General features: G+C 37.6%; 1 protein-coding gene across 2 annotated transcripts in view; it reads left to right on the forward strand.

The window, feature by feature from the left end:
* The window catches only part of ADAMTSL1 (ADAMTS like 1), a 470,361-nt gene that overhangs the window by 49,264 nt on the left and 394,296 nt on the right, over positions 1–26,801 (forward strand). For both annotated transcript variants that reach the window (XM_027105928.1, XM_027105929.1), the window contains exon 3: positions 11,928–11,973. In XM_027105928.1, the coding sequence (XP_026961729.1) occupies positions 11,928–11,973 (46 nt within the window). The remainder of the gene's footprint in view (positions 1–11,927; positions 11,974–26,801) is intronic.

A 26,801-nucleotide genomic window follows, 5' to 3' on the forward strand; every position in this document is an offset into this window, starting at 1 on the left:
TGAAAGGCAGGAGGTACTCAGAGAAATACAGTAACCTGTTCCTACTTAACAGCACCCTTTGGTTTTTGAAAATCAAAGGCAAAGCTTCATGAGCCTAACACAAGTGCAATTGTCCTTAAGAACTCTGGCATTTAATATACACATTTATCAGATTTTCTTGTAACGGTTCACTAACACCAAGGATGAGTCTGGTTGCGTCACCAGAAGGATCTGTTTGCTTAGAGAGGAGATGTGAAGAATTTTTAATTTAAATTGATGTATTTACCAGATCCTTCTTTTATTCTTAATGAGAGATGAGTCGAATATACCTTCCTCTTTTAAAGATTTATGTAAGCAGGGAGGAAAAAAGCCAACAAATGGCTAAAGCCTGGAAAGAGAGCTTTTAATTTTCCATGGCAATTCATCTCTTCTAAGGTTGTTAAATTATGGTAATAGAAACTAAGATAACATCAGGATGTTAAGTATTGGAAGAGTTTGGATGGTTTGTTATGTGTTAATTAGAGACCAATAAAGTATGCTTCAAGCCTATACTAATCTCATTATAAGTGAATTAAAATAATTCACAAATGATAGCTTGATGTTTAGGTGATTTCCTTTTTTGAGACAAGGAACTAAGCCAAAATTAACAAATGACTGGTTAGGAGTAAAGAGCTGATATAAATAAGGAAATTTCTGTACAAATTTGGTTTAAAATATATTTTTATTTATATTTTGTTCTTTTTATACTTGAACCAGTTTCTGATTTATTAATTGGTACAATATTTAACTCACTAAATGTAGTCCTGTAGCTGTTTCATAGTTTTCATTGAGCAGATGCACTTACTTAAATCCTTTGTTATTGGTGGCCTACAATTTTCCTCAGAAACCATTTTGGACTGAAATTTCTAATGTTTGTTTTCATTTCCAGCGGTGAATTTTATTTTGTTAAAATGTGAAGAAAATCTTTCAGCTGTTTTATGTTAACTGTTTTTTTAAGAATTTTTTTTAAAAACAGAAGAAAATATTTTTTACTGCATAATTCTCAGATGAGGCTTTTATGCCTAGATAAATGCCTTCAATGAAGAAATTCATGCTTGACAAGAGTTAAAATCCTTGCGGTGGAATAGTCACTTTGTTATTTAAGTAAAATTTACATTCCGCGTTAACAAACTTGAACTTTCAAAAAATACAAACTTTCCTGCCCTGAAGTTCTTTCACATTACATTTTACTGATGAGTGTGGTTCTCTTGGAGTTGTTCCCAATGTACAGGGTGTATCTAGATGTCATTTACTTACTGGCTTTAGCAGAATTGAGAAGCAGGTTATGTACTGATGTGGAAAATAAGGTGCAGTTAACCCCCAGGCTCAGCCTCCAAGGTTTAATCTAGTGTTAGGATTTTCCACGTCTTGAGTACATCTTGCTCCTTTTGTATTATTATCGTTGTTGTATATGCTTTAGAGTTAGACACACCTGAGTTCCAATCCCTGGTTCTCTCTTTCCTGAGTAGGTATATGGCTTTCAGCCTCCTAGTCTTTCTCAGCCTCAGTTTTCTTACCTATTAAGTGGGAATAATAAAGCCTTCCAGTTGTTGGAAACTTAGAGATAATGTGTACAGAATACCTAATACTGGACCAGATACCTGTAGCAGACATTCAATATATAGTAGACATTAGTATTAATATTATTGTCCACAATTTGATAGTGTCTTTTAATAACAAGGACTTTTCCAAACTCAAACATTACCACTTTACTATCATATTTCACTCAAATTAAATAAGCTCTCACTCAAAAAGTAATACAATACAGTGAAGGGAAGACTTAACTCAGGAGCAGAATTAAATTATTTGCAAATCAATATTAGGTGTTAGACAATTACAGGATGTACTTTGGAAATGGTGGCAAGTGGTTTTTTCTTTGCTATGTTTTGTGTTTGTTTGTTTGTCTTAATAGTTTTATTTCTGCAGGAACCACTGATCAAAAAGTGGCTAAAGTCCAACTGAGATTGAAAGTAACATTTCTTTATATAGAATATGATACATTTATCTAAAATGAGGGTGATTTTGTAGTTTTGAAAAGTGCCAGTATTTGAAGGACAGCAAATCAGTGTGGGAACAGAAAATTGAAAGGGTGTACCTGTCTGCCTTATGATTGCCCTTATAAACTTGGATTCTCTGGGATTGGGAGACGGGTGTGTGGGATAGAATTTATTTTGAAGATATCAAATTGTAGACGGCAGGAACGAAGAGTCACATTTCCTGGGAATCAGAGAGTCTTCTTAAGGCTTATCTCGAATGAGCGAAATGACGGGATGACGGTACTCCCCCAGCTCAGCTTTTTTTTGTGGGGGGTGGTGGTGGTGAGTATAGCTGCTTTACAATATTGTGTTAGTTTCTGTTGTACAACGAACTGAATCAGCTATATGTATACATATATCCCCTCCCTCTTGGGCCTCCCTCCCATCCCCTCCCCCATCCCACCCATCTAGGTCATCACAGAGCACCGAGCTGAGCTCCCTGTGCTATATAGCAGGTTCCCACTAACTATCTGTTTTTCACATGGTAGTGTATTTATGTCAGTCCTAATCTCCCAATTCATCCCACCCTCCCCTTCCACTGCTGTGTCCACACGTCTGTTCTCTATGTCTGTGTCTCTATTCCTGCCCTGAAAATAGGTTCATCTGTACCACTTTTTTAGATTCCACATATATGCATTATTATATGATATTTTTTCTTCTCATTCTGACACACTTCACTCTGTATGACACACTCTAGGTCCATCCACATCTCTACAAATGACCCAATTTCGTTCTTTTTTATGGCTAATATTCCATTCTATATATGTACCACATCTTCTTTATCCATTCCTCTGTCGATGGGCATTTAGGTTGTTTCCATGGCCTGGCTATTGTAAATAGTGCTGCAGTGAACAATGAGGTGCATGTGTCTTTGGGAATTACGGTTTTCTCAGGGTATATGCCCAGTAATAGAATTGCTGAGTCGTACTGTAGTTATATTTTTAGTTTTTTAAGGAACCTCCATATTGTCCTCCATAGTGGCTGTATCAATTTACATTCCCAACAAAAGTGCAAGAAGGTTCCCTTTTCTCCACACTCTCTCCACCATTTATTGTTTGTAGATGTTTTGATGATGGCCATTCTGACCAGTGTGAGGTGATACCTCATTGTAGTTTTGATTTGCAGTTCTCTAATAATTAGTGATGTTGAGCATCTTCTCATGTGCCTCTTGGCCATCTGTATGTCTTCTTTGGAGAAATGTCTATTTAGGTCTTCCACCCATTTTTTGATTGGATTGTTTGGGTTTTTTTATACTGAGCTGCATTAGCTGTTTATATAAGTTGGAAATTTGTCCAAATATTTTCTCCAATTCTGAGGGTTGTCTTTTCGTCTTCTTTATGCTTTCCTTTGCTGTGCAAAATCTCTTAAGTTTCATTAGGTCCCATTTGTGTATTTTTGTTTTTATTTTCATTACTCTAAGAGGTGGGTCAAAAAAGATCTTGCTGTGATTTATGTCAAAGAGTGTTTCTTCATATGTTTTCCTCTAAGAGTTTTATAGTGTCAGGCCTTTATAGTGTCAGGCCTTTAATCCATTTTGAGTTTATTTTTGTGTATGGTATTAGGGAGTGTTCTAATTTCATTCTTTTACATGTAGCTGTCCAGTTTTCCCAGCAGCACTTATTGAAGAGACTGTCTTTTCTCCATTGTATAGTCTTGCCTCCTTTGTCATAGATTAGGTAACCATAGGTGCTTGGGTTTATCTGTGGGCTTTCTGTCCTCTTCCATTTATCTATATTTCTTTTTTTGTGCCAATACCATACTGTCTTGATTACTGTAGCTTTGTAATAGTCTGAAGTCAGAGAGCCTGATTCCTCCAGCTCCGTTTTTCTTTCTCAAGATGGCTTTGGCTACTCGGGGTCTTTTGTGTTTCCATACAAATTGTAAAATGTTTGGTTCTAGTTCTGTGAAAAATGCCATTGGTAGTTTGATAGGGTTGGCACTGAATCTGTAGATTGCTTTGGGGAGTATTGTCATTTTCACAATATTGATTCTTCCAATCCAAGAACATGGTATATCTCTCCATCTGTTTGTGTCATCTTTGACTTCTTTCATCAGTGTTTTATAGTTTTCTGCATACAGGTCTTTTGCCTCCTTAGGTAGGTTTATTCCTAGGTATTTTATTCTTTTTGTTGTGATGGTAAATGGGATTGTTTCCTTAATTTCTCTTTCTGATATTTCATTGTTAGTATATAGGAATGCACGAGATTTCTGTGCATTTATTTTGCACCCTGCAACTTTACCAAATTCATTGATGAACTCTAGTAGTTTTCTGGTGGCATCTTTAGGATTTTCTATGTATAGTATCATGTCATCTGCAAACAGTGACAGTTTTACTCCTTCTTTTCCAATTTGGATTCCTTTTATTTCTTTTTCTTCTCTGATTGCCATGGTTAGGTCTTCCAAAACTGTTGGATAATAGTGGTGAGAGTGGACATCCTTGTCTTGTTCCTGATCTTAGAGGAAATGCTTTCAGTTTTTCACCATTGTGAATGATGTTTGCTGTGGGTTTCTCATATATGGCCTTCATTATGTTAAGGTAAGTTCCCTCTATGCCCACTTTCTGGAGGGTTTGTATCATAAATGGGTGTTGAATTTTGTCAAAAGTTTTTTCTGCATCTATTGAGATGATCATATAGTTTTTATTCTTCAGTTTGTTAATATGGTGTATCATATTGATTGATTTGCATATATTGAAGAATCCTTGCATCCCTGGGATAAATCCCACTTGGTCATGGTGTATGATCCTTTTAATGTGTTATTGGATTCTCTTTCCTAGAATTTTGTTGAGGACTTTTATGTCTGTGTTCATCAGTGATATTGGTCTGTAATTTTCTTTTTTGTGATATCTTTGTCTGGTTTTGGTATCAGGGTGATGGTGGCCTTGTAGAGCGAGTTTGGCAGTTTTCCTCCCTCTGCAATTTTTTTGGAAGAGTTTGAGAAGGATAGGTGTTAGCTCTTCCCTAAATGTTTGTTAGAATTCACTTGTGAAGCCATCTGGTCCTGGACTTTTATTTCATGGACGATTTTTGATAACACTTTCAATTTCATTACTTGCGATTGGTCTGTTTATATTTTCTAATTCTTCCTGGCTCAGTCTTGGAAAGTTGTACCTTTCCAAGAATTGTCCATTTCCTCCAGGTTGTCCGTTTTATTTGCATATAGTTGCTTGTAGTAGTCTCTTGTGATCCTTTGTATTTCTGTGGTGTCAGTTGTAATTTCTCCTTTTTCGTTTCTCATTTTATTGATTTGAGTCCTCTCCCTTTTTTTCTTGATGAGTCTGGCTAAAGGTTTATCAATTTTGTTTATCTTCTCAAAGAACCAGCTTTTAGTTTTATTATCTTTTCTATTGTTTTCCTTGTTTCTATTTCGTTTATTTCTACTCTGATCTTTATGATTTCTTTCCCTTGGGTTATTTTGTTGTTCGTCGTCTTCTTTCTCTAGTTCCTTTAAGTGTAAGGTTAGATTTTATTTTTTTTTTTGAGATTTTTCTTGTTTCTTGAGGTGAGATTGAATTGCTACACACTTCCCTCTTAGAACTTCTTTTTCTGCATTGCATAGGTTTTGCGTTGTGTTTTCATTGTCATTTGTTTCTATGTATTTTTTTATTTCCTCTTTGATGTCTTCAGTTGTTTCTTGGTTATTTAGTAGCGTATTGTTTAGCCTCCACGTGTTTGTGTTTTTTACAGTTTTCTTTTTCCTGTAATTGATTTCTAATCTCATAGTGTTGTGGTCAGAAAACATGCTTGATACAATTTTCTTAAGTTTTCTGAGGCTTGATTTGTGCCCCAAGATATTATCTATCCTGGAGAATGTTCCATGTGCATGTGAGAAGAACTGCCACTTTCAGGTGGAAAGTCCTGTAAATATCAATTAAATCTATCTGGTCTTGTGTGTCATTTAAAGCCTGTGTTTCCTTATTTATTTTCTGTCTTGATGCTCTGTCCATTGGTTTAAGTGGGGTGTTAAAGTCCCCCACTTTCATTGTGTTACTGTAGATTTCCCCTTTTATGGCTGTTAGCTTTTGCCTTATGTATTGAGATGCTCCTATATTCGGTGTATAAATATTTATTATTGTTCTATCTTCTTCTTGGATTGATACTTTGATCATTATGTAGTGTCTTTTTTGTCTCTTGTAACAATCTTTATTTTAAAATCTATCTTATCTGATATCAGTATTGCTACTCCAGCTTTCTTTTGATTTCCATTTTCATGGAATATCCTTTTCCATCCCTTCACTTTTAGTCTGTATGTGTCCCTAGGTCTGAAGTGGGTCTCCTATAGACAGCGTATAGATGGGTCTTGTTTATGTATCCATTCAGCCGGTCTGTGTGTTTTGGTTGGAGCATTTAATGCATGTACATTAAAGGTAATTATCAATATGTATGTTCCTATTACCATTTTGTTAATTGTTTTGGGTTTGTGGTTCTTTTTCTTCTCTTGTGTTTCCTGCCTAGAGAAGTTCCTTTAGCATTTGTTGTAAAGTTGGTTTGGTGGTACTGAGTTCTCTTAGCTTTTGCTTGTCTGTAAAGCTTTTGATTTCTCCATCGAATCTGAATGAGATCCTTGCTGGGTAGAGTAATCTTCGTTGTAGGTTTTTTCCTTTCATCACTTTAAATATGTCCTGCCACTCCCTTCTGGCCTGCAGAGTTTCTCCTGGAAAATCAGCTGATAACCTTATGGGGATCCCCTTGTATGTTATTTGTTGCTTTTACCTTGATGCTTTTAATATTTTGCTTTGAATTTAATTTTTGTTAGTTTGATTAATATGTGTCTTGGCATGTTTCTCCTTGAGTTTATCCTGCCTGGGACTCTGCAGTTCATGGACTTGGGTGGCTATTTCCCTTTTCATGTTAGGGAAGTTTTCAACTATAATCTTTTCAAATATTTTCTCAGACCCCTTCTCTTTCTATTCTTCTTCTGGGGCCCCTATTATTCAAATATTGGTGCATTTGATATTGTCCCAGAAGTCTCTGAGACTGTCATCATTTCTTTTCACTCTTTTCTCTTTATTCTGCTCCTCAGCAGTTATTTCCACCATTCTGTCTTCCAGCTCACTTATTTGTTCTTCTGCTTCAGTTATTCTGCTATTGATTCCTTCTAGTGTATTTTTCATTTCAGTTATTGTGCTGTTCCTCACTGTTTGTTTGTTCTTTAGTTCTTCTAGGTCCTTGTTAATCATTTCTTGTATTTTCTCAATCTGTGCCTCCATTCTACTTCCAAGATTTTGGATCATCTTTACTATCATTACTCTGAACTCTTTTTCAGGTAGGTTGCCTATTTCCTCTTCATTTATTTGGTCTTTTATTTGATCTTTACTCCTTCGTCTGTAACATATTCTTTTGTTGTCTCATTTTTTTGATGGGTGGGGCTGTGTGCCTGTCTTGCTGCTTGTTTTGCCTGAGGCATCCAGCACTGGAGTTTGCAGGCAGTTGGGTAGAGCGGGGTCTTGGTGCCCTGATGAGGACCACGGGGAGACCTCACACTGATCAGTATTCCCTGGGGCCTGAGGTTCTCTGTTAATCCAGTGGTTTGGTCTCCGTGCTCCCACCACAGAAGCTCAGGCCCGACCCCTGGCCTGGAAACCAAGATTCCGCAAGCTGTGCAGCATGGCAAAAAAAAAGAAAGGCAACAAACAAAAAGGAGGAGAACAATAACAAAGAATAAAAATACAATAAAATTAGAAAAATAAAAAATGTATTACAAAAAATAAAAATATAAGTGAAACAACAGAAAGAAGGCAAAACAGAACCACAACGGCCAAAAAAAAAAACCCCGAAAAGGCCTTGGTGGGGGTCGGGGGGGTAGGCAAGGGAGGGCAGGGCTGGGGATCAGGAACTGTGCAGCCAGAAAAGGCCCTGGGGGTGGGGTGGGGGGCATGGCTTAGGCTCAGCATGGCCAGAGGGGGCCCTGGAGGACGGTGGTTCAGGTCTGGGACCTCAGTAGGCTTGCCAGGCCCGAGTGGGTGGGGGAAATGCTATCCGCATTCCCCTCTGATCCCCTGATCCCCCCGAAGGTCTCTCCCTGTCCCTGCTAATCCCCACTCTGTGGGTGGGCCCCTCCTAGTATGGGAACCCCTCTCTTCCCCCACCGCCGTTTGTTTTTGTTTTGTTTTTGCTAAATGAGAAGCATTTAATTCAATCTTTTACATTATATGCTTACTTTTCCTGTTACCCAAGGATGCTTTTTTTAAATTATTGAACTATAGTTGATTTATAATATTATGTTAGTTTCAGGCATACATCAAAGTGATTCAGATATCTGTATCAATATATCTATATATCTGTATCTATCTATATATATGTTTTCTTTTACAGATTTTTTTCCATTGTAGGTTATTACAAGCTACTGAATATAGTTCCCTGTGCTATACAGTAAATCCTTGTTGTTTATCTATTTTATATATAGTAGTGTGTATATGTTAATCCCAAACTCCTAATTGGTCCTCCCCTGCATTTCCCCTTTGGTAACCATAAGTTTGTTTTCTATATTTGTGAGTCTGTTTCTGTTTTGTAAATAAGTTTAATTATATTATTTTTTTAGATTCCATATATAAGTGCTATTATATACTATTTGTATTTATTTGACTTACTTCACTTAGTATGATAATCTCTAGGTCCATCTCAAGGATGCTTTTAGAACATACGTAGTAGGTATTCATAGTTTAAAATATCTGGGAAAAGGCTCATTTAAATTATTGAACTAGATGTTTTTCTGCTTTTTAATTTTTTTAGTAAGCATTATCTCTAATAACCCCATTGACGTTTGGATAGAACTTTTGTGAGTTATCTCAGTTGGTGATCACAACTTCAGGCACTGCTGTTTCCTTATACAGTGATATCCAGTTGACAGATGAGGAAGCAAAAACCCTGAGAGGACAAGAGGCTTACGCAAGGGGAAGAGCAAAGTCTGTGACTCAGATTGTCAAACTCCTAATTCAGATGTGTTTCCATTATTCCTTTCAGAGAGATAAGGTTAGGAAAAGAAAATAAAAGGAGGGTGAAAAACATAGCATTTTAAGATCTTCATGATTAATGCCAGAGTTCACTTTTTTAAGGCAAGAAGTCATCATTGGATCTCCTTTGTTTTAAAACCTTCAGTGGTTCCCCTCTGCCTATTGCAAAGTTCACAGTTAGAAGGCTGTTTTTAATCTCTTTCAGTTCCCCACATACACCCAAAACTACACAACCAAACCGCTTGAAAATGTACAAACACACCATATCTTTTCTTTCCTCTATGCCTTTGCCTATGATTTCTTCTCCACATATCCATCACCCTCTTTTAATATCTATTATATTTTTACATCTATTATATAATTAATTTATTTGTTAAATGTCTATATAATGCTTACTATGTGTGAGGCACTGTTTGAAGTGCTTCACAAATATTAACTCAGTTACTCCTCATAATAATCCCAGGGGATAAGCAATATTATCCTATTTTAAAGATGACAAAACTGAGGTATAGAAACTAAGGAGTCAGGATTCCAGAAAGAAGGTTCTGCTGTCAAACTGGGTACTCTTAACCACTACAGTATGTCACATATGCACTAGGAATTTCAAAATTGAAAAACATATCACATTCAGCCAACACTGATGTCTACATGGCATGCTACCAAAGGCGTCCAGGTCATAGCATTAATTACCTTGTAAATTTACCATCAATTGGAGCCTAGCTCTCATCTTTTTAAACTCAGAAACCTGATATTTTTCAGCAGTCATACCAAGAACAAATCCTTCTCTTGGAGGTGGACTTGCAATGACTTGGCCTGTGAGGTTAATATTTCAAGTTAAAGTGCCAATTTATTAACTTACAGTGAGAAGTAGAACTGTCCATAACATGGACCATTCCCATGTCAGCATGACCAGTGCCTCTGCCTCTTAGCAGTCATGTAAAAACAGACCACGCTTGGCAAATTGCTTTGATCAACATGGCATTGTAATGAAGAATATTTCTGAGATGAGCAAAAAATTCACTGGCATCAGCTAGGTTAGTGTGAGGCATCTGGACTGTGATAGCAACAGCCTAGCCAAGGGGATCAGGAGGACGTGAAGTTCATTGGCCCTTAGCCTGGGACATTGCTGGGCTGGGCACTGGCAACCTAGTATCTCTTCCATTCTCCTTTTTTTCTATGATTCTGGCCAGCCCTTTTTTTCCTTTGTTACATTCTACTGTTGAGTGCATATTAATATAGTCAGTCTGGTTACAGTCAAGTCTTCAAGCCTGGGACCTTTCTATCTCTCTAAGATAGCCTTTGTGTAATTGTATTTTCAGGTGACATTTTCTTTTTGATGACATTCTTGAGACCTAACACAAATACTATCTAGCATTTTTTACACTGAATTATATGAATATTTTCTTAATAGCGAAGACCAAGTCATGCTCATTCTTCTTTGTATTCCCGGAAGTAAATGTATTGCCCAGTATATAATAGGAGCTCAATGGGTGTGTGCTGAACAGACAAGTGAATTAGGGGGCAGTAAAGCATCACGGTTATGAGTGTAAGCTCTGAATGGCTCGGTTTCAAATCTCAGCTCTATTACTTAATAGTTGTGTGATTTTGGCAAGTTACTTAACCTCCCTAAGCTTACATTTTCTCTTCAGGGTATAATGATAGTACCCTGTCTCCCAGTGTTCTTGAGAAGAGTAAATAAATTAATACATATAACAAACTTAGAAATATACCTGGAATTCCATAACTATTAGTTATTAGAATGATAATTCTCTCAGAATTTCATATTTTACTTGTTTTTTTTATAAGTGTGACTTATTTTGAAAGAGCAGAGTACTGCTGTTCTTAAGTGTCATCATTGAACATTTAATAAAAAATTGATTGTTTTTGTTCACAAGAGTTCAGTAAAATGGAAACTCCCATATATTGCTGGTGGGAGAATGCAATGGTACAACCTTTATGGAACGCAATTTGGCAATATTTATCAAGAGCCTTATAAAAGTTCTTTCCCTTTAGTGCTGTAATTCCCCTTCTAGAAACTTATCTCTCCTAAAGACATAGTCAGAAACTTGGATAAAACATACGCATGGACATGGTTTATCACATGATCACTTACCAAACCCCAAATTAGAAACTACTTAAATGACAAGAAATGGAAGAATGATTACACAAGTTATATCATTTGATGGAATAGTATGTAGCTCTCAAAATGATGTCTTTAAAGTTATTTAGTAGTGTGGAAAAATAACTCCAAAAATTTTTACGTGGAAGAAAAGCAAGCTATAAAATTGTATAAGTGATGTTATTTCCTCTGCATTGGAAAGAAATTAATAAATCAAAATAATAGTGATTATCTTTAGATGAGACAGCTATGGGGGATTTTTGTTCTTTTGCGTCATCTTTCTTTTCTAAAACCTCCACAATGAGGATGTACTTTAGAAATGAAGATAATTCTTTAAGAATTATGACTTTCATATTCTTAGATGTGTAATCTTAAAAGCCATGTTGAATGTTAAGTCCAATTTTTATCATATTCTAAATGTAAGATCTGTCATATTAGTGAAACCTATCTTTAGTTTTATACCAGAGATAATTAACAGAGGATTCATTTAATATTAATATTTATCAGAAAACCTTGCATTAAATCTATTTGATTAAATAAGAACTCATTACAAGTACTTACTTTGACAACTTTTGAAGCAAAATGAATGCTTAGTTTCAACCCTTATAGAGAAATCAATTTATGTATGCAACTCCTTGAGGTCTGCTCAATTTAACATTTGATAGTAATTCCTCTAAGAGCATACTCAGAAGAAAAGAGAGGCTTTTATATTGGTACTGAGAGGAAATGGTTTTTGTAACAAAACAGTTCAAATTTGGGGCCCTTCATAGGTAGTAATGAGTTTCGTTTTGTTTTTTTCTAGGAGCTGTGAGGGAAGAAATATCCGATATAGAACATGCAGTAATGTGGTAAGTATTAAGGTTCTATGATTGTGATAAGGTATTTATTTTATTTTATTTATTTTTTTATACAGCAGGTTCTTATTATTCATTCATTTTATATACATCTGTGTATACACGTCAATCCCAATCTCCCAATTCATCCCACCACCACCCCCCGCCGCTTTTCCTCCTTGGTGTCCATACGTTTGTTCTCTGCATCTGTGTCTCAATTTCTGCCCTGCAAACTGGTTCATCAGCACCATTTTTCTAGCTTCCACATATATGCGTTAGTATACTATATTTGTTTTTCTCTTTCTGACTTACTTCACTCTGTATGACAGTCTCTAGATGCATCCATGTCTCAAAAATAACCCAATTTCATTCCTTTTCGTGGCTGAGTAATATTCCGTTGTATATATGTACCACATCTTCTTTATCCATGCGTCTGTCAGTGGGCATTTAGGTTGCTTCCATGACCTGGCTATTGTAAATAGTGCTGCAATGAACATTGGGGTGCCTGTGTCTTTTTGAATTATGGTTTTCTCTGTGTATATGCCCAGTAGTGGGATTGCAAGGTCATATGGTAATTCTATTTTTAGTTTTTTAAGGAACCTCCATACAGTTCTCCATAGTGGCTGTATCCCACCAACAGGGCAAGAGGGTTCCCTTTTCTCCACACCCTCTCCAGCATTTGTTGTTTGTAGATTTTCTGATGATGCCCATTCTAACTGGTGTGAGGTGATACCTCACTGTAGTTTTGATTTGCATTTCTCTAATAATTAGTGATGTTGAGCAGCTTTTCATGAGCTTCTTAGCCATCTTAATGTCTTCTTTGGAGAAATGTCTATTTAGGTCTTCTGCCCATTTCTGGATTGAGTTGTTTGTTTTTTTAATATTGAGCTGCATGAGCTATTTATATATTTTGGAGATTAATCCTTTGTCCGTTGATTCATTTGCAAATATTTTCTCCCATTCTGAGGGTTGTCTTTTCTTCTTGTTTATGGTTTCCTTTGCTGTGCAAGAGCTTTTAAGTTTCGTTAAATCCCATTTGTTTATTTTTGTTTCTATTTCCATTTCTCTAGAAGGTGGATCAAAAAAGATCTTGCTGTGATTTATGTCAAAGAGTGTTCAACTATGTTTTCCTCTAAGAGATTTATAGTGTCTGGTCTTACATTTAGGTCTCTAATCCATTTTGAGTTTATTTTTGTGTATGGTGTTACGGAGTGTTCTATTTTCATTCTTTTACATGTAGCTGTCCAGTTTTCCTAGCACCACTTATGGAAGAGACTGTGTCTTTTCTCCATTGTATATCATTGCCTCCTTTGTCATAGATTAGCTGACCATGGGTGTGTGGGTTTATATCTGGGCTTTCTATCTCTTTCCATTGATCTATATTTCTGTTTTACTGACAGTACCATATAGTCTTGATTACTGTAGCTTTGTAGTATAGTCTGAAGTCAGGGAGTCTGATTCCTCCAGCTCTGCTCTTTTCCCTCAAGACTGCTTTGGCTATTCGGGGTCTTTTGTATCTCCATACAAATTGTAAAATGTTTGGTTCTAGTTCTGTGAAAAATGCCATTGGTAGTTTGATAGGGTTGGCACTGAATCTGTAGATTGCTTTGGGGAGTATTGTCATTTTCACAATATTGATTCTTCCAATCCAAGAACATGGTATATCTCTCCATCTGTTTGTGTCACCTTTAATTACTTTCATCATTGTCTTATAGTTTTCTGCATACAGGTCTTTCGTCTCCTTAGGTAGGTTTATTCCTAGGTATTTTATTCTTTTTGTTGCAGTGGTAAATGGAAGTGTTTCCTGAATTTCTCTTTCAGATTTTCATTGTTATAGTGTATAGAAATGCAAGAAATTTCTGTGCATTAATTTTGTATCCTGCTACTTTACCAGATTCATTGATTAGCTCTAGTAGTTTTCTGGTAGCATCTTTAGGATTCTCTATGTATAGTATCATGTCATCTGCAAACAGTGACAGTTTTAATTCTTCTTTTCCAATTTGGATTCCTTTTATTTCTGGTTCTTCTCTGATTGCCGTGGCTAGGACTTCCGAAACTATGTTGAATAATAGTGGTGAGAGTGGACATCCTTGTCTTGTTCCTGATCTTAGAGGAAATGCTTTCAGTTTTTCACCATTGAGAATGATGTTTGCTGTGGGCTTGTTGTATATGGCCTTTATTATGTTTAGGTAGGTTCCCCCTATGCCCACCTTCTGGACAGTTTTTATCATAAATGAGTGTTGAATTTTGTCAAAAGGTTTTTCTGCATCTATTGAGATGATTATATGGTATTTCTTCTTCAATTTGTTAATATGGTGTATTACATTGATTGACTTGCATATATTGAAGAATCCTTGCATCCCTGGGAAAAATCCCACTTGATCATGGTGTATGATCCTTTTAATGTGTTGTTGTATTCTGTTTGCTGGTATTTTGTTGAGGATTTTTGCATCTATATTCATTGGTGATATTGGTCTGTAATTTTCTTTTTTTGTAGTATCTTTGTCTGGTTTTGGTGTCAGGGTGATGGTCGCCTCATAGATTGAGTTTGGGAGTGTTCCTTCCTCCGCAGTTTTTTGGAAGAGTTTGAGAAGGATGTGTGTTAGCTCTTCTCTAAATGTTTGATAGAATTCACCTGTGAAGCCATCTGGTCCTGGACTTCTGTTTGTTGGAAGATTTTTAATCACAGTTTCAATTTCATTACTTGTGATTGGTCTGTTCATATTTTCTATTTCTTCCTTGTTCAGTCTTAGAAGGTTATACCTTTCTAAGAATTGTCCATTTCTTCCAGGATGTCCATTTTATTGGCATAGAGTTGCTTGTAGTATTCTGTTAGGATGCTTTGTATTTTTGTGGTGTCTGTTGTAACTTCTCCTTTTTCATTTCTAATTTAATTGATTTGAGTCCTCTCCCTCTTTTTCTTGATGAGTCTAGCTAATGGTTTATCAATTTTGTTTATCTTCTCAAAGAACCAGCTTTTAGTTTTACTGATCTTTGCTATTGTTTTCTTTGTTTCTATTTCATTTTTTTGTGCTCTGATCTTTATGATTTCTTTCCTTCTGCTAGCTTTGGGTTTTGTTTGTTCTTCTTTCTCTAGTTTTTAGGTGTGAGCTTACATTATTTATTTGAGATTTTTCTTGTTTTTTGGGGTAGCCTTTAAAGCTACAAACTTCCCTCTTAGAACTGCGTTTGCTGCATCCCATAGGTTTTGGATCGTCATGTTTTCATTGGCATTTGTCTCTAGGTAGTTTTTGATTTCGTCTTTGATTTCTTCACTGATCACTTGGTTATTTACTAACGTATTGTTTAGCCTCCATGTGTTTCTGTTTTTTATGGTTTTTCCCTGTAATTTATTTCTAATCTCATAGTATTGTGGTCAGAAAAGATGCTTGATATGATTTCAATTTTCTTAAATTTACTGAGGCTTGATTTGTGACCCAAGATGTGATATATCCTGGAGAATGTTCCGTGTGCTCTTGCGAATAAAGTGTAATCTGCTGTTTTGGGTGGAATGTCCTGTAAATATCGATTAAATCTATCTGGTCTATTGTGTCATTTAAAGCTTCTATTTCCTTATTTATTTTCATTTTGGATGATCTGTCCATTAGTTTAAGTGAGGTGTTAAAGTCCCCCACTATTAATTTTTTACTGTTGATTTCCCCTTTTATAGCTGTTAGCAGTTACCTTATGTATTGAGGTGCTCCTATGTTGGGTGCATATATATCTATAATTGTTATATCTTCTCCTTGGATTGATCCCCTGATCATTATGTAGTGTCCTTGCTTGTCTCTTGTAACATTCTTTATTTTAAAGTCTATTTTATCTGATATGAGTATTGCTACTCCAGCTTTCTTTTGATATCCATTTGCATGGAATATCTTTTTCCATCCCCTCACTTTCAGTCTGTATGTGTCCCTAGGTCTGGAGTGGGTCTCTTGTAGGCAGCATATATATGGGTCTTGTTTTTGTGTCCTTTCAGCAAGCCTGTGTCTTTTGGTTGGAGCATTTAATCCATTCACCTTTAGGGTAATTATCGATACATATGTTCCTATGACAATTTTCTTAATTGTTTTGGGTTTGTTTTTGTAAGTCCTTTTCTTCTCTTGTATTTCCCACTTAGAGAAGTTCCTTTAGCATTTGTTGTAGAGCTGGTTTTGTGGTGCTGAATTCTCTTATCTTTCGCTTGTCTTTGAAGCTTTTGATTTCTCCATTGAATCTGAATGAGATCCTTGCCAGGTAGTGTAATTTTGGTTGTAGGTTCTTCACTTTCATCACTTTAAGTATATCATGCCACTCGCTTCTGGCTTGTAGAGTTTCTGCTGAGAAATCAGCTGTTAACCTTATGGGAGCTCCCTTGTATGTTATTTGCCTTTTTTCCTTGGTGCTTTCAATAATTTTTCTTTGTCTTTATTTTTTGTCAGTTTGATTATTATGTGTCTCAGCGTGTTTCTCCTTGGGTTTATCGTGTGGGACTCTCTGCGCTTCCTGGACTTGGGTGGCTATTTCCTTTCCCATGTTAGGGAAATTTTCGACTGTAATCTCTTTAAATATTTTCTCTGGTCCTTTCTCTCTCTCTTCTCCTTCTGGGACCCCTATAATGTGAATGTTGTTGCGTTTAATGTTGTCCCAGAGGTCTCTTAGGCTGTCTTCATTTCTTTTCATTCTTTTTTCTTTATTCTGTTCCGCAGCAGTGAATTCCACCATTCTGTCTTCCAGGTCACTTATCCGTTCCTCTGCCTCAGTTATTCTGCTATTGATTCCTTCTAGTGTAGTTTTCATTTCAGTTATTGTACTGTTCTTCTCTGTTTGTGTGTTCTTTAATTCTTCTAGGTCTTTGTTAAACATTTCTTGCATCTTCTCGATCTTTACCTCTATTCTTTTTCCAAGGTCCTGGATCATCTTCACTATCATTATTCTGAATTCTTTTTCTGGAAGGTTGCCTATCTCCACTTCATTTAGTTGTTTTTTCTTGGTTTTATCTTGTTCCTTCATCTGGTACATAGCTCTCTGCCTTTTCATCTTGTCTATGTTTCTGTGAATGTGGTTTTTGTTCCACAGGCTGCAGGATTGTAGTTCTTCTTGCTTCTGCTCTCTGCCCTCTGGTGGATGAGGCTATCCTGGCAGTAATGGTGGGTCTCCTGCAGAGTCAGGGTGTGGTTGTGTCTCATCGTGAGGACAAGGACACTAGCAGTAGAAGTTTTGGGAAGTACTTCTTGGCATGAGCCCTCCCAGAGTCCACCATTAGCCCCACCAAGGAGCCCAGGTGATAAGGTATTTTTTTAAGCACTGACTAATGCTAAGGAGTTTCACGTATCCTGAGCAGAAATCAACCAAATAGTATTTCAGCAAGAGTTATTTCACAGTGTATGGATTATTCACATCAAAAAAATAGGTATTTTTAATGTTCCTCAGTACAAACTTTTAATCATTTGGCCAGATTGAAACTTCAGAATAAGGAATCTCTGTTTCCTCTCTGCTTTCTGGCTTTTCACATCCAGGTCTCTTGAGAACAAATAAGAGGAATGATAAAAGGGAAACCACTTGGGCATCATGAAATAAATATCAGTTAATCAAACTCAGATTTGCCAAATTCATTTGTTTAGCAAATACTATTCAATGCCAACTGTGTGAGGCACGGCACTACTACAAGGATAAATAGCATGTGGTCACTGTCTTAAAACATCTGTTTTACGGTAATGGATGTAGAAAGAGAAGACAGATGTGCACATAACCACATCCTAGGGTAAAATATGACAAACGTAGTAAGAAAGGGATAAAGTTCTTGTGGGTTAAAAGCAGAGAGAAATCTGAAGGGCCTTCAAGGAGGAGGTGATTTGAGGTAGGGCTAAGAAGGCTAGGAGTGCTGTGACTGGCTCAGATTGGGTGGGAGGGGATGACAACCAGTCCAAATGGAGGAGACATAATGGGCAACTTTGGAAACAAGAATGTTGAAGGTGTGTTCTGAACATGAATTTGGGTAGGATTGTGCTTAGAGGTATGGAAGAGAAGAATTGAAAGGTATTTTGAGGTTGCACCATGACCAGATTTGAATGTTAAGCTTCTGAGTTTATATTAGTTCAGTGAGTAATGGAGGGTCACCAGAGATTGTGGAGCGAGAGAAGGATATTGTAGAGTTCCACTTTAGGAAGTTTATTTCTGTGGTGATATGAGGGATGCACTGGAACAGGAAACAGGTAGGAAGCAAGAAGTAATGAGGGCTGAAACCAGGAGGAAATAGATATAGGAGAGAACAAAATTAAGGTCACTCTGCACAACTTAACAAGTGATTTAAATGAGAGTGATGAGTTGAAATGGGAATAAAGGAAACAGAGGCATATGCGTGTTTAGAGCTCTAGCACTGCCTGATCCCTCTGTTGGAAAAGCTCTTTCTTTGATATTTGCATGATGGGCATCTTCTTTATTCCGATCTCGGCTCAGATACTATTTCCTCAAAGAGGTTTCCTTGTCCACCTCATCTAATGTGGTGGTCCCACTGCCTGGCCCCATTCCTCACAATAGTCAATCCACCACATTTTACTTTTTTTTTTAGAGGTCTTATCTCTACCAGAATTTATCTTATTTGATTACTTGTTGGTGTTCTGCTTTCCCACTCTCGAATGTAAACTCCATGAGGATAGAGCCTCGTCCACCTTGTCCACTCCTTCATCCCCAGTGCCTAGAATGGCTGACTTACATATATTAAGGAGGGTGTTAGGACTTAGTCTGGCAATACTGAGATGCACAAAAAAAAAAAATGGAGAGTGGATTCCACATATAAGCAATATCATATAATATTTGTCTTTCTCTGTCTGACTTCACTTAATCTCTAGGTCCATCCATGTTGCTGCAAATGACATTATTTCATTCTTTTTTATGGCTGAGGTAGATATTTGTTGAATACAAAATGAGTACCCATCTTCTGGAAGAACAGTGAATGTCATTATCAGAAGTACGAATATTGAGAGGAGGTTTCAGAGAGGAAAATAGTAAATTTGATTTAGGGACACTGTTGAGTTTGATATGCAGGCTGGACTTGTAGGTGTTATATTCAACTAGGTTAGGGGGGAATCTGATCTGAGGAAAGAGATCGGGGCTCAAGAGACAGAAGCACAAAGCAAGAAATACAGAATTTAAAGATTTGGCAGTAGTTTTTGTAGGTAGAGCAAATAGAATAATGGGAGAAGGGACCTCGGAACTTTGGTGCATGTCTGTACTCAGGAAGAAAGAGGACATAGTAAGAGATAAGCCATAAAAAGCATCGTGAAAGAGGTAGCAGAAGAAATAAGAGAGAATTCTTAAAGAAGTAGTATAGGATAAATGTTGCCAGAAGGTCGAATTCTGAAAAAAAAAAGGCCAGTGGGGGAGCAGTTTCTCTAGTGTATTAGGAATAGAATCAGGATGGCAGTGGGTGTAGCATATTAATGAGGAAATGGAATCAGTAGGTCTAAGTTATTCTTATAAAGTGTTAACAGAGACACTTCATCATTTGTAGAGTCACAGAAGGGTGGGAGGGCGTGTTGTTTTGTTTGTTTGTTAAAATAAGAGACCCCTTAAGAGATGAGTTGATCTGAAGGGAGAGATTGATGATATGTGCAGGTGAGGGTATACCGGATGCCACAGGTCCCAAAGTAGACATTGGGTGACAAGAAGAGAAGGACTCTTGATAAAGGAAAAAGACATACACTCTATTCTTAAAAAAACAGACACAGATCGAGAAAGAAGGGATGAGGATATAGAAAGCTTTTGAAGATGAGACAAGTTGAGGCTACTCGTGATGAACAAGCTCAAGGTTCTCTATAGAGAAGTCTTCTAAGTCCTCTGCTGAAAGGAAAGGAGGGAAGTTGGACTTGGGACAGTAAGCATGAAGGCCTAGCATAGCCACTGGGGAAACTGAGTGGAAGCCAGCAAAGCAAAATTAAAGAACTGTTAGTAGTAGCAGAGAGGGTTCAACTGAGGTTAGAGAACTTGCCCTTACAGAGTATGTGGTCAGGAGGGTGTTAGGACTTAGTCTGGCAATACTGAGATGCACAAAAGAAAAATGGAGAGTGGATTCCGCATATAAGCAATAGCATATAATATTTGTCTTTCTCTGTCTGACTTACTTCACTTAATCTCTAGGTCCATCTATGTTGCTGCAAATGACATTATTTCATTCTTTTTTATGGCTGACTAATATTCCATTGTGTACATGTACCACATCTTCTTTATCCAAATGGTACAAATGAACTTATTTACAAAACAGAATAGAGTGACAGATGTAGGTAACAAACTTATGGTTACCAAAGGCGAAAAGGGGGCGGAGGGATAAATTAGGAAATCAGGATTAATATATACATACCACTATAAATAAAATAGATAACTAATAAGGACCTACTGTATAGCACAGGGAAATCTACTCAATGTTCTGTAATAATGTATATGAGAAAATCTAAAGAAGAGTAGATATATGTATATCTATAACTGATTCACATTGCTGTACACCTGAAACTAACACAACATTGTAAATCAACTACAATAAAAAATTAAAAAAAAAGAAAAGAAAATGGACCGTGGAGGTGACCCCTGGCCAGAATACAGATGAGATGAGAAAGACTAAAATGAATGAACAGTATATATTTTTAAATGCCTGACCAGGGAGAGCGTAAGGAACTAAAAGCCTTGATAATTGGGAGTGGAAGTAATTGTTCAATAGAAAATTTTGCCTAGTTTTTTTTCCCTATTTCCATATAGGACACTGGGTGCCACAAGCCACAGCATTGTCTTCTTCACCACACACACATACCTCACTCAACTGTTGATTAATTAAAAAGATCAAATAGCTGTAGTGCTTCTTTTTACATTTTTAAAAAATGGTATCGACATTTTGTTGTAGTAATAGTAAGAAAAACATTTGATGTAAATATACTGTAGCTCCTTGGTTTTCTTTGTGATCCCTTTTATTGTAGTGATATATAAATATCATGGTTTTAAAAACACATGACATAGAAAACAAACTTTTGTTTACCAAAGGGGAAAGGAGGCAGGGGAGGGATAAATTAGGAATTTGGGATTAACATATACACACTACTATATACAAAATAGATAACCAACAAGGACCTACTGTATAGCACAGGGAACTCTACTCTAGACTTTGTAATAACCTATAAGGGAAAAGAATATGAAATATATATATATATATATATCTGTATAACTGGGTCACTTTGCTGTACACCTGAAACTAACACAACATTGTAAATCAACTATACTCCAATTTAAAAAAAAAACAAAACCACAGAAAAACAAACAATGCAAAAAAATTTTTTAATTAAATGAATCATGAAATATGAAAAAAACACATGTTAGTAAAGAATCTCTTTAACTTCCATTCCTTTTCTTTCTAACTTTTAGGATAGTAGAATGGGTCCAAACTATCCTAAGTAGATGAATGCCTAAAGCATCATGAACAGATGTCTGCCTGCTCTTTCCTTAAAGCTCTTCAGAAACAGCCCCCAACTCCCATGCTGTCATTATGAGCGTTTCCATGGACAGATGCAGGCTAAGACTGACCTAACATTACTTAAAACCCATAGCACCAGCCAACTCTTTACAGCTTGTAGAATCAAACTGACACTGAATTTTTTATGAGAACCTAGAGTCTTCAAGTAATTCGATGCTCTTTTTCTGGCTTTTGGCTACGACAGAGGCAACATTGTCAAAAAACGAAAAACTTCACAAGAAAGAATCTTTTCATAATCACGCTCCAATTTTTCAAACTAAGAAGTTCTGAAGACTTCATTTAAGTATTCCCCTTTTAGATGCTTGTTTGGGAAAAACTTGAGGGCCTCTTGTTAGATGAGCCTCCAGCGTCACTCCTTAATCCCTGGACAGGTTCCTACAGCCCTTCTGGACCGCTTCTCCAGAGATTCACCGTCTATTTCTATTCTTTGTACTTGCTACATACAACATTTCTTTAGGTTCTTGTTCCCCAAAACAAGAGGGGGAGGAAACATCTCCTTAGATTCCCAATTTTTCTGGCTTGACTGAAATATCAGCTTATGTACTTTTAAGGTTTTATTGTTAATCACTCTATAGACAGAGTGTATCAGTATAAGAAAGTTAAAGTTCCCATGATGTTTGCATGGTTCTCGGAGTCATGGTGCTTTCTAACATCATTTCTGGCTGGTCTAAGTAGGCTATTTTCATTCATAAGGACATAGTTCATCCAACCTTTCCCATTGGACTGTCCCTTCTCTTTTTTAGGAATGTGGCAAGGCTCTCTCTTTCTGAATGAAAAAGCTAAGGATACCATTGGGAGAAACAGTAGGTGTGAACCTGGCAAACCAGTCAAGTGGCTCACTATGTCTCAGACCTTCCCTGGGGCCCCTCACAAAGGTCTCCTTAGGTCTCATCTTCCTGTTTATTCAAATAGCCTCAAATCTGAACCCCTTGATCTTAATTAGGCATTTAAAATTGACTTTCAATGTGTTTAGAGAAATGCTGTGTTTCTTACAAACCGTTTCTTCAGTCACTGTCCTTAATCTTCGCTAGAGTTGAGATTTAGGAGACAGTGACCACGATTAGCATCCTATTAGGCCAAGATGCCTGTGGTAGCTGATGGCGCTCTCATGTTCTTCATTAACATTTTATCACAGTATTTTGCAACACTTTACTGTTCTTCAAAAAAATACATTTGCAAGATTACAGTTGGGAAACCACATTTCCATATCTCTTCTAAAACTCTCAGGGAGTAATCAGAAGTGGGTGTGAGGTGAGTGGGCAGGGATTTCTGTCTTCTGAGGAATGGTTGAAACAACTAAAAGCGTTTTTAGCACATGGAGACAAAACATCATTCATTCCAAGAATAATTGAGCAGAAGAATTGTTCTCAGGACTGGGGTATACTGGTGAATAAGACCAAAACCTAGTTCTCCTGAAGCTTTCATTCTAATGGAGGAAACCAGATTACAAACCAGTAGACAGACAAGTTACTTAAAGGAAACAATATCAGGTAGTGATCAGTGCTCTGCAGAGAATTAAGTGATCAGTGGCGACTTCAAATTGGAAGGTTGGGGAAGTCCACTTGGGGAGTGACACTTGAAGGACCGGAAGAAACGAGCTCTGGGAACACCAAAGGAAGAGTGAATCAGAGAGAAGGAACAGCTAGTGCAGAGGCTCTGAAGAGTGAAGGAACGTGGTGTGTTCAAAGAAGAAAGCCCAGTATAGTGTGCAAGAGGAAGAGTATTAGAAGATAAAAAAAAATAAAAGTGCAGGTAGACAGAAGCTAGATCGTGCTAGATGTCATAAAGTGTTATAGTTTAAGCACAAGGGGAACTACTGAGAATTTTAAGGAGGGGAAAATAGAGCTGGACTTACGATTTTAAAAAACAGTTTTGGCTGCAGGATCACTCTAGAGATAGATGGCAAAGAAGAGAGTGGAAGCAGCAATGCCAGTTAGGAAGCAATTCCAGTAGTTTCCATGAGCACTAATGGATGCTTAGACTAAGTAGGCACTGGTGGGAAGATGTGAGCTATGTTTGAGAGGGAGAATGTCTTTTCCTAAGCCACTTGATACAATCCACTTCTATGGTCTCCAGCATCGTTGCTATGGAATGCCTTACGTGCAGCATTCTGACAAGAGACAAAGGCAGCAGCTATAATGGCCAGAGAGGACAGAATGATCTTAGGCAAGTTTATAACTTTTGGGGGCCTCAGTTGCTACACCTAAACAATGAGGGGGTTGAACTAAATGATTTCAAAGATCCCTTCCAGCTCTAAAATTCTGTAATTCTTCAAAAATTTTAATGTCTGGGCTCTAGCAGATTTGGATCTAAATGCAGACCCATGAAGATATCTATGTTGGTTTAGTGACGGGCAGTACTGTAGTGAACAGATTTACAGCCAGCACTAAAGTAGAGTCAGATCGAAGTGACCCCACGTGGACAGTAGAAGCAAAGTTTCCTGTCTTTGCTGTAGCCCTTGATCATCCATCTTAACCGTGATTCTTATCCCTGAGGTTGTAAAGTTTCATGGCTTTCCTAAAGTCGCTCACATGTTTATTAATGGTCAATCTAAGGTCAATTTCCATTTGACCCCATGTTCATTTTTCTCATCAGGTCTTTGTACGGCATAAAATCAGGGCACATTTGGTGCTTTATGTCAAGAGTCAAATAGTAACTCATGGAAGGAAAGAACATTCTGCTACAGGCCTTTCTTGGCCAGAATTTTCTTTTAACTTTCTGGAATAACATTCAGACCCGTGAAATACCCCTAGAGTCTAGACAGATGCTGTAGTAAATAACGACAGCTTCAGGAGTCAGTGCGCCTGCACGTTGGGTCACTTTCCAGCCAAGAGGCATGTCTAAGATAGGAAGAAGGATTACTTTCTCATAATCAAGTCCTTATTCAATAGCTGAAAATTAGACATCGTGCTGTGTGTCAGGGCCGTTCATTTGTTCACTTGTTCGCTTATTCATTGTCTTGTTTACTTGTTCATTTATAACCAACATTTATAGAGCACCCAACTCTTATTCTGCGTTAGGGATTTTAGGAGTTGCTGCTATCTATAAAAAGACGGGCTACTTGTCCTCAGGGAAATCCAGAGTCTAGCAGGAAAAACAAATACACAAACACATAATGAATTAATGTACGATAAACACTATCAGTGTGGAGGTAAACACAACATGCTAAGAGGTCACGGAAGGACCACGCCTGATTCTCTCACTGCTGTACACCAATTGCCTAGCATGAAGTGTAAACACCATGCTTCTGAAACTGTGTACAGGAAGCACAGCAAGGCCCCAGGGCTGCAGGGGGATGTTTTAAATACTCAAGGGAAACACAGCGGTACTTGACATCTGATGGGCACTGTACAAACTACCACATCATGTTGTATTTTTTTATATGATGTCTTATCTTTGGAAAGTTGGCATTTGCTTTGATAAAAAGCAAGTCCTTTCAGAAAATCAACATGGGACAGGAAATGAGGGTGGCATTTTCCAGTCTGATTTCAGACTTTGAGAAGTTGTGCAGTCCACAACGGGTAAATACATCCCACCAGTAAGAAAGCATGGTTACTTACGATTGAAATAAAATATTATTTTTCTTTCAAGTCACACGTATTGTTTTTCCAATGGCCACTAAGTTGTTAGGACACAAATACCTATTAAGTTTTTTGGACCTAACTACTTAATGAATGGAACCAAAGGTATTCCGCTTTGCCTAAAGGCACCATAAAAAAGATTACTGAGACATTAAAAGGACTGTGAACAGGTGAGGTTTGGCAACCTCTATCACATGGTAGGCATTCAACACATATAGTGAATGAGTGAATGACATCCTAAATAGAGTGGCACTGGAGCTGAGCCTTTCAAGAAAATGGGTTCCAATGAGAAAGTGTTATGGAAAACGGGAATGGAATGCATTCAGCAATTTCTACCGTGACCTACTATGTACGAGTCACTTTTTCTAGGCCCTGGGGTATAATAGTGACAGAGAAAGAGAAGACCCCTGTTCTCATGAAGCTTATACTCTAGTGGGAGAAAGCACGATTAACAAGTAAATGGAGAAAAGTGTGACAGTTTCAGATAGTGAAAGACAATGAAGGAAACAAAGCAGGGTAATGAGAGTGACGGAGGGAGGCTGCTGTGTATTCCTTCTGAGATGACGTTGGGGCCCAGTTGTATGTGCGAAGGGTGGCACCTGCAGTAGCCCTGCTTGGTTTAGGCTCTGCCGGGTCATTTTATGAGATGCGTTACAAGGTATGTTGTGGGCAAGGAGGTATTTATCTGTGCTGAAGAATCTGAACTTGGCCCCAAATGTTATTTTGTGAGGGACATTCTTAGCCCTTAGGCTAATAGATATTGCTTGGAAGAGGACCAGAAGGGTGACAGAAAGCCAGCTGCTCTGACTACCCCTTTGGGTGTGTGCCTCTTCTCCCAGGCCCAGAGCCAGTCAACCCCAGACTAGGACCTATGAAAGGCAGTAGAGGGAGTTCTTAACCTCAAGTAGAAGTGTCTCAAGTAGTAAAGCAATTCTGAGGGAAAGATGTTCATTTCTTCTTAACAAATGTTCAAAACTCACCACCTGCTAGAGGGGGCTTCCCAGGGGCACTGTGGATCTCCTGGGCGGTTCTCCCCGAGGCTAACTACTCAGCTCTCTCCAGCAGTGGACCCAGGAAATGGGCTTCTTGTCCGATCTACCCACACTTCCCTCCTTACTGATCCATCCAGCTGAAAAGCAGGAACTTTCCTTATACTGTAATCTTCACTGAAAAGGAAAGGGCTCTCATTTTGAGGTCTAGTAGGACATGTCTTTTCCAAGTAACTTTATTAGGACTTCATTTGTTCCTTCATATACATCCATTCACATAACAAAGTTGGGGCCACGCTCTCCTGGGTTTTAGATCCCACATGCATTTGTATCTGAGCAGACTCTAAGAGGCCATCAGGATGTGTGGGGAGGGGGAGGGGGAGGGGAGAGTGGTTCAAAGGACACACTCTTCATTTATAATCCCACATATGCAGAGAACTAAAAGCATCAAAGAAGAGCAGAAGGTACACGGGCTTTTCTGAGTCCTGCCACTTAGTAATTATGTGCTTTCAAATAAAATTCATTAACCTCTTTCAATCTCAGCTTTCCTACCTTTAAAAATATCCTTCTTATATATGTACCAAGAATGTCTGTTAATTGGATATTTATGGTAGTTTAAAAATTGGAAACAAATGGAGTGGGAGCTGATTAAATACATTGTGGTATGTCCATACCATGGACCACTATACAATCATTAAAAAGAATAGGGTACCACATCTTCTTTATCCATTCATCTGTCGTTGGACATTTAGGTTGTTTCCATGTCCTGGAAAATAG

Source organism: Aethalodelphis obliquidens, unplaced genomic scaffold (genome assembly GCF_003676395.1).
Source record: "Aethalodelphis obliquidens isolate GAN/ISIS:26980383/991018 unplaced genomic scaffold, ASM367639v1 scaffold7, whole genome shotgun sequence".
In the NCBI taxonomy this organism is placed as follows: domain Eukaryota; kingdom Metazoa; phylum Chordata; class Mammalia; order Artiodactyla; family Delphinidae; genus Aethalodelphis; species Aethalodelphis obliquidens.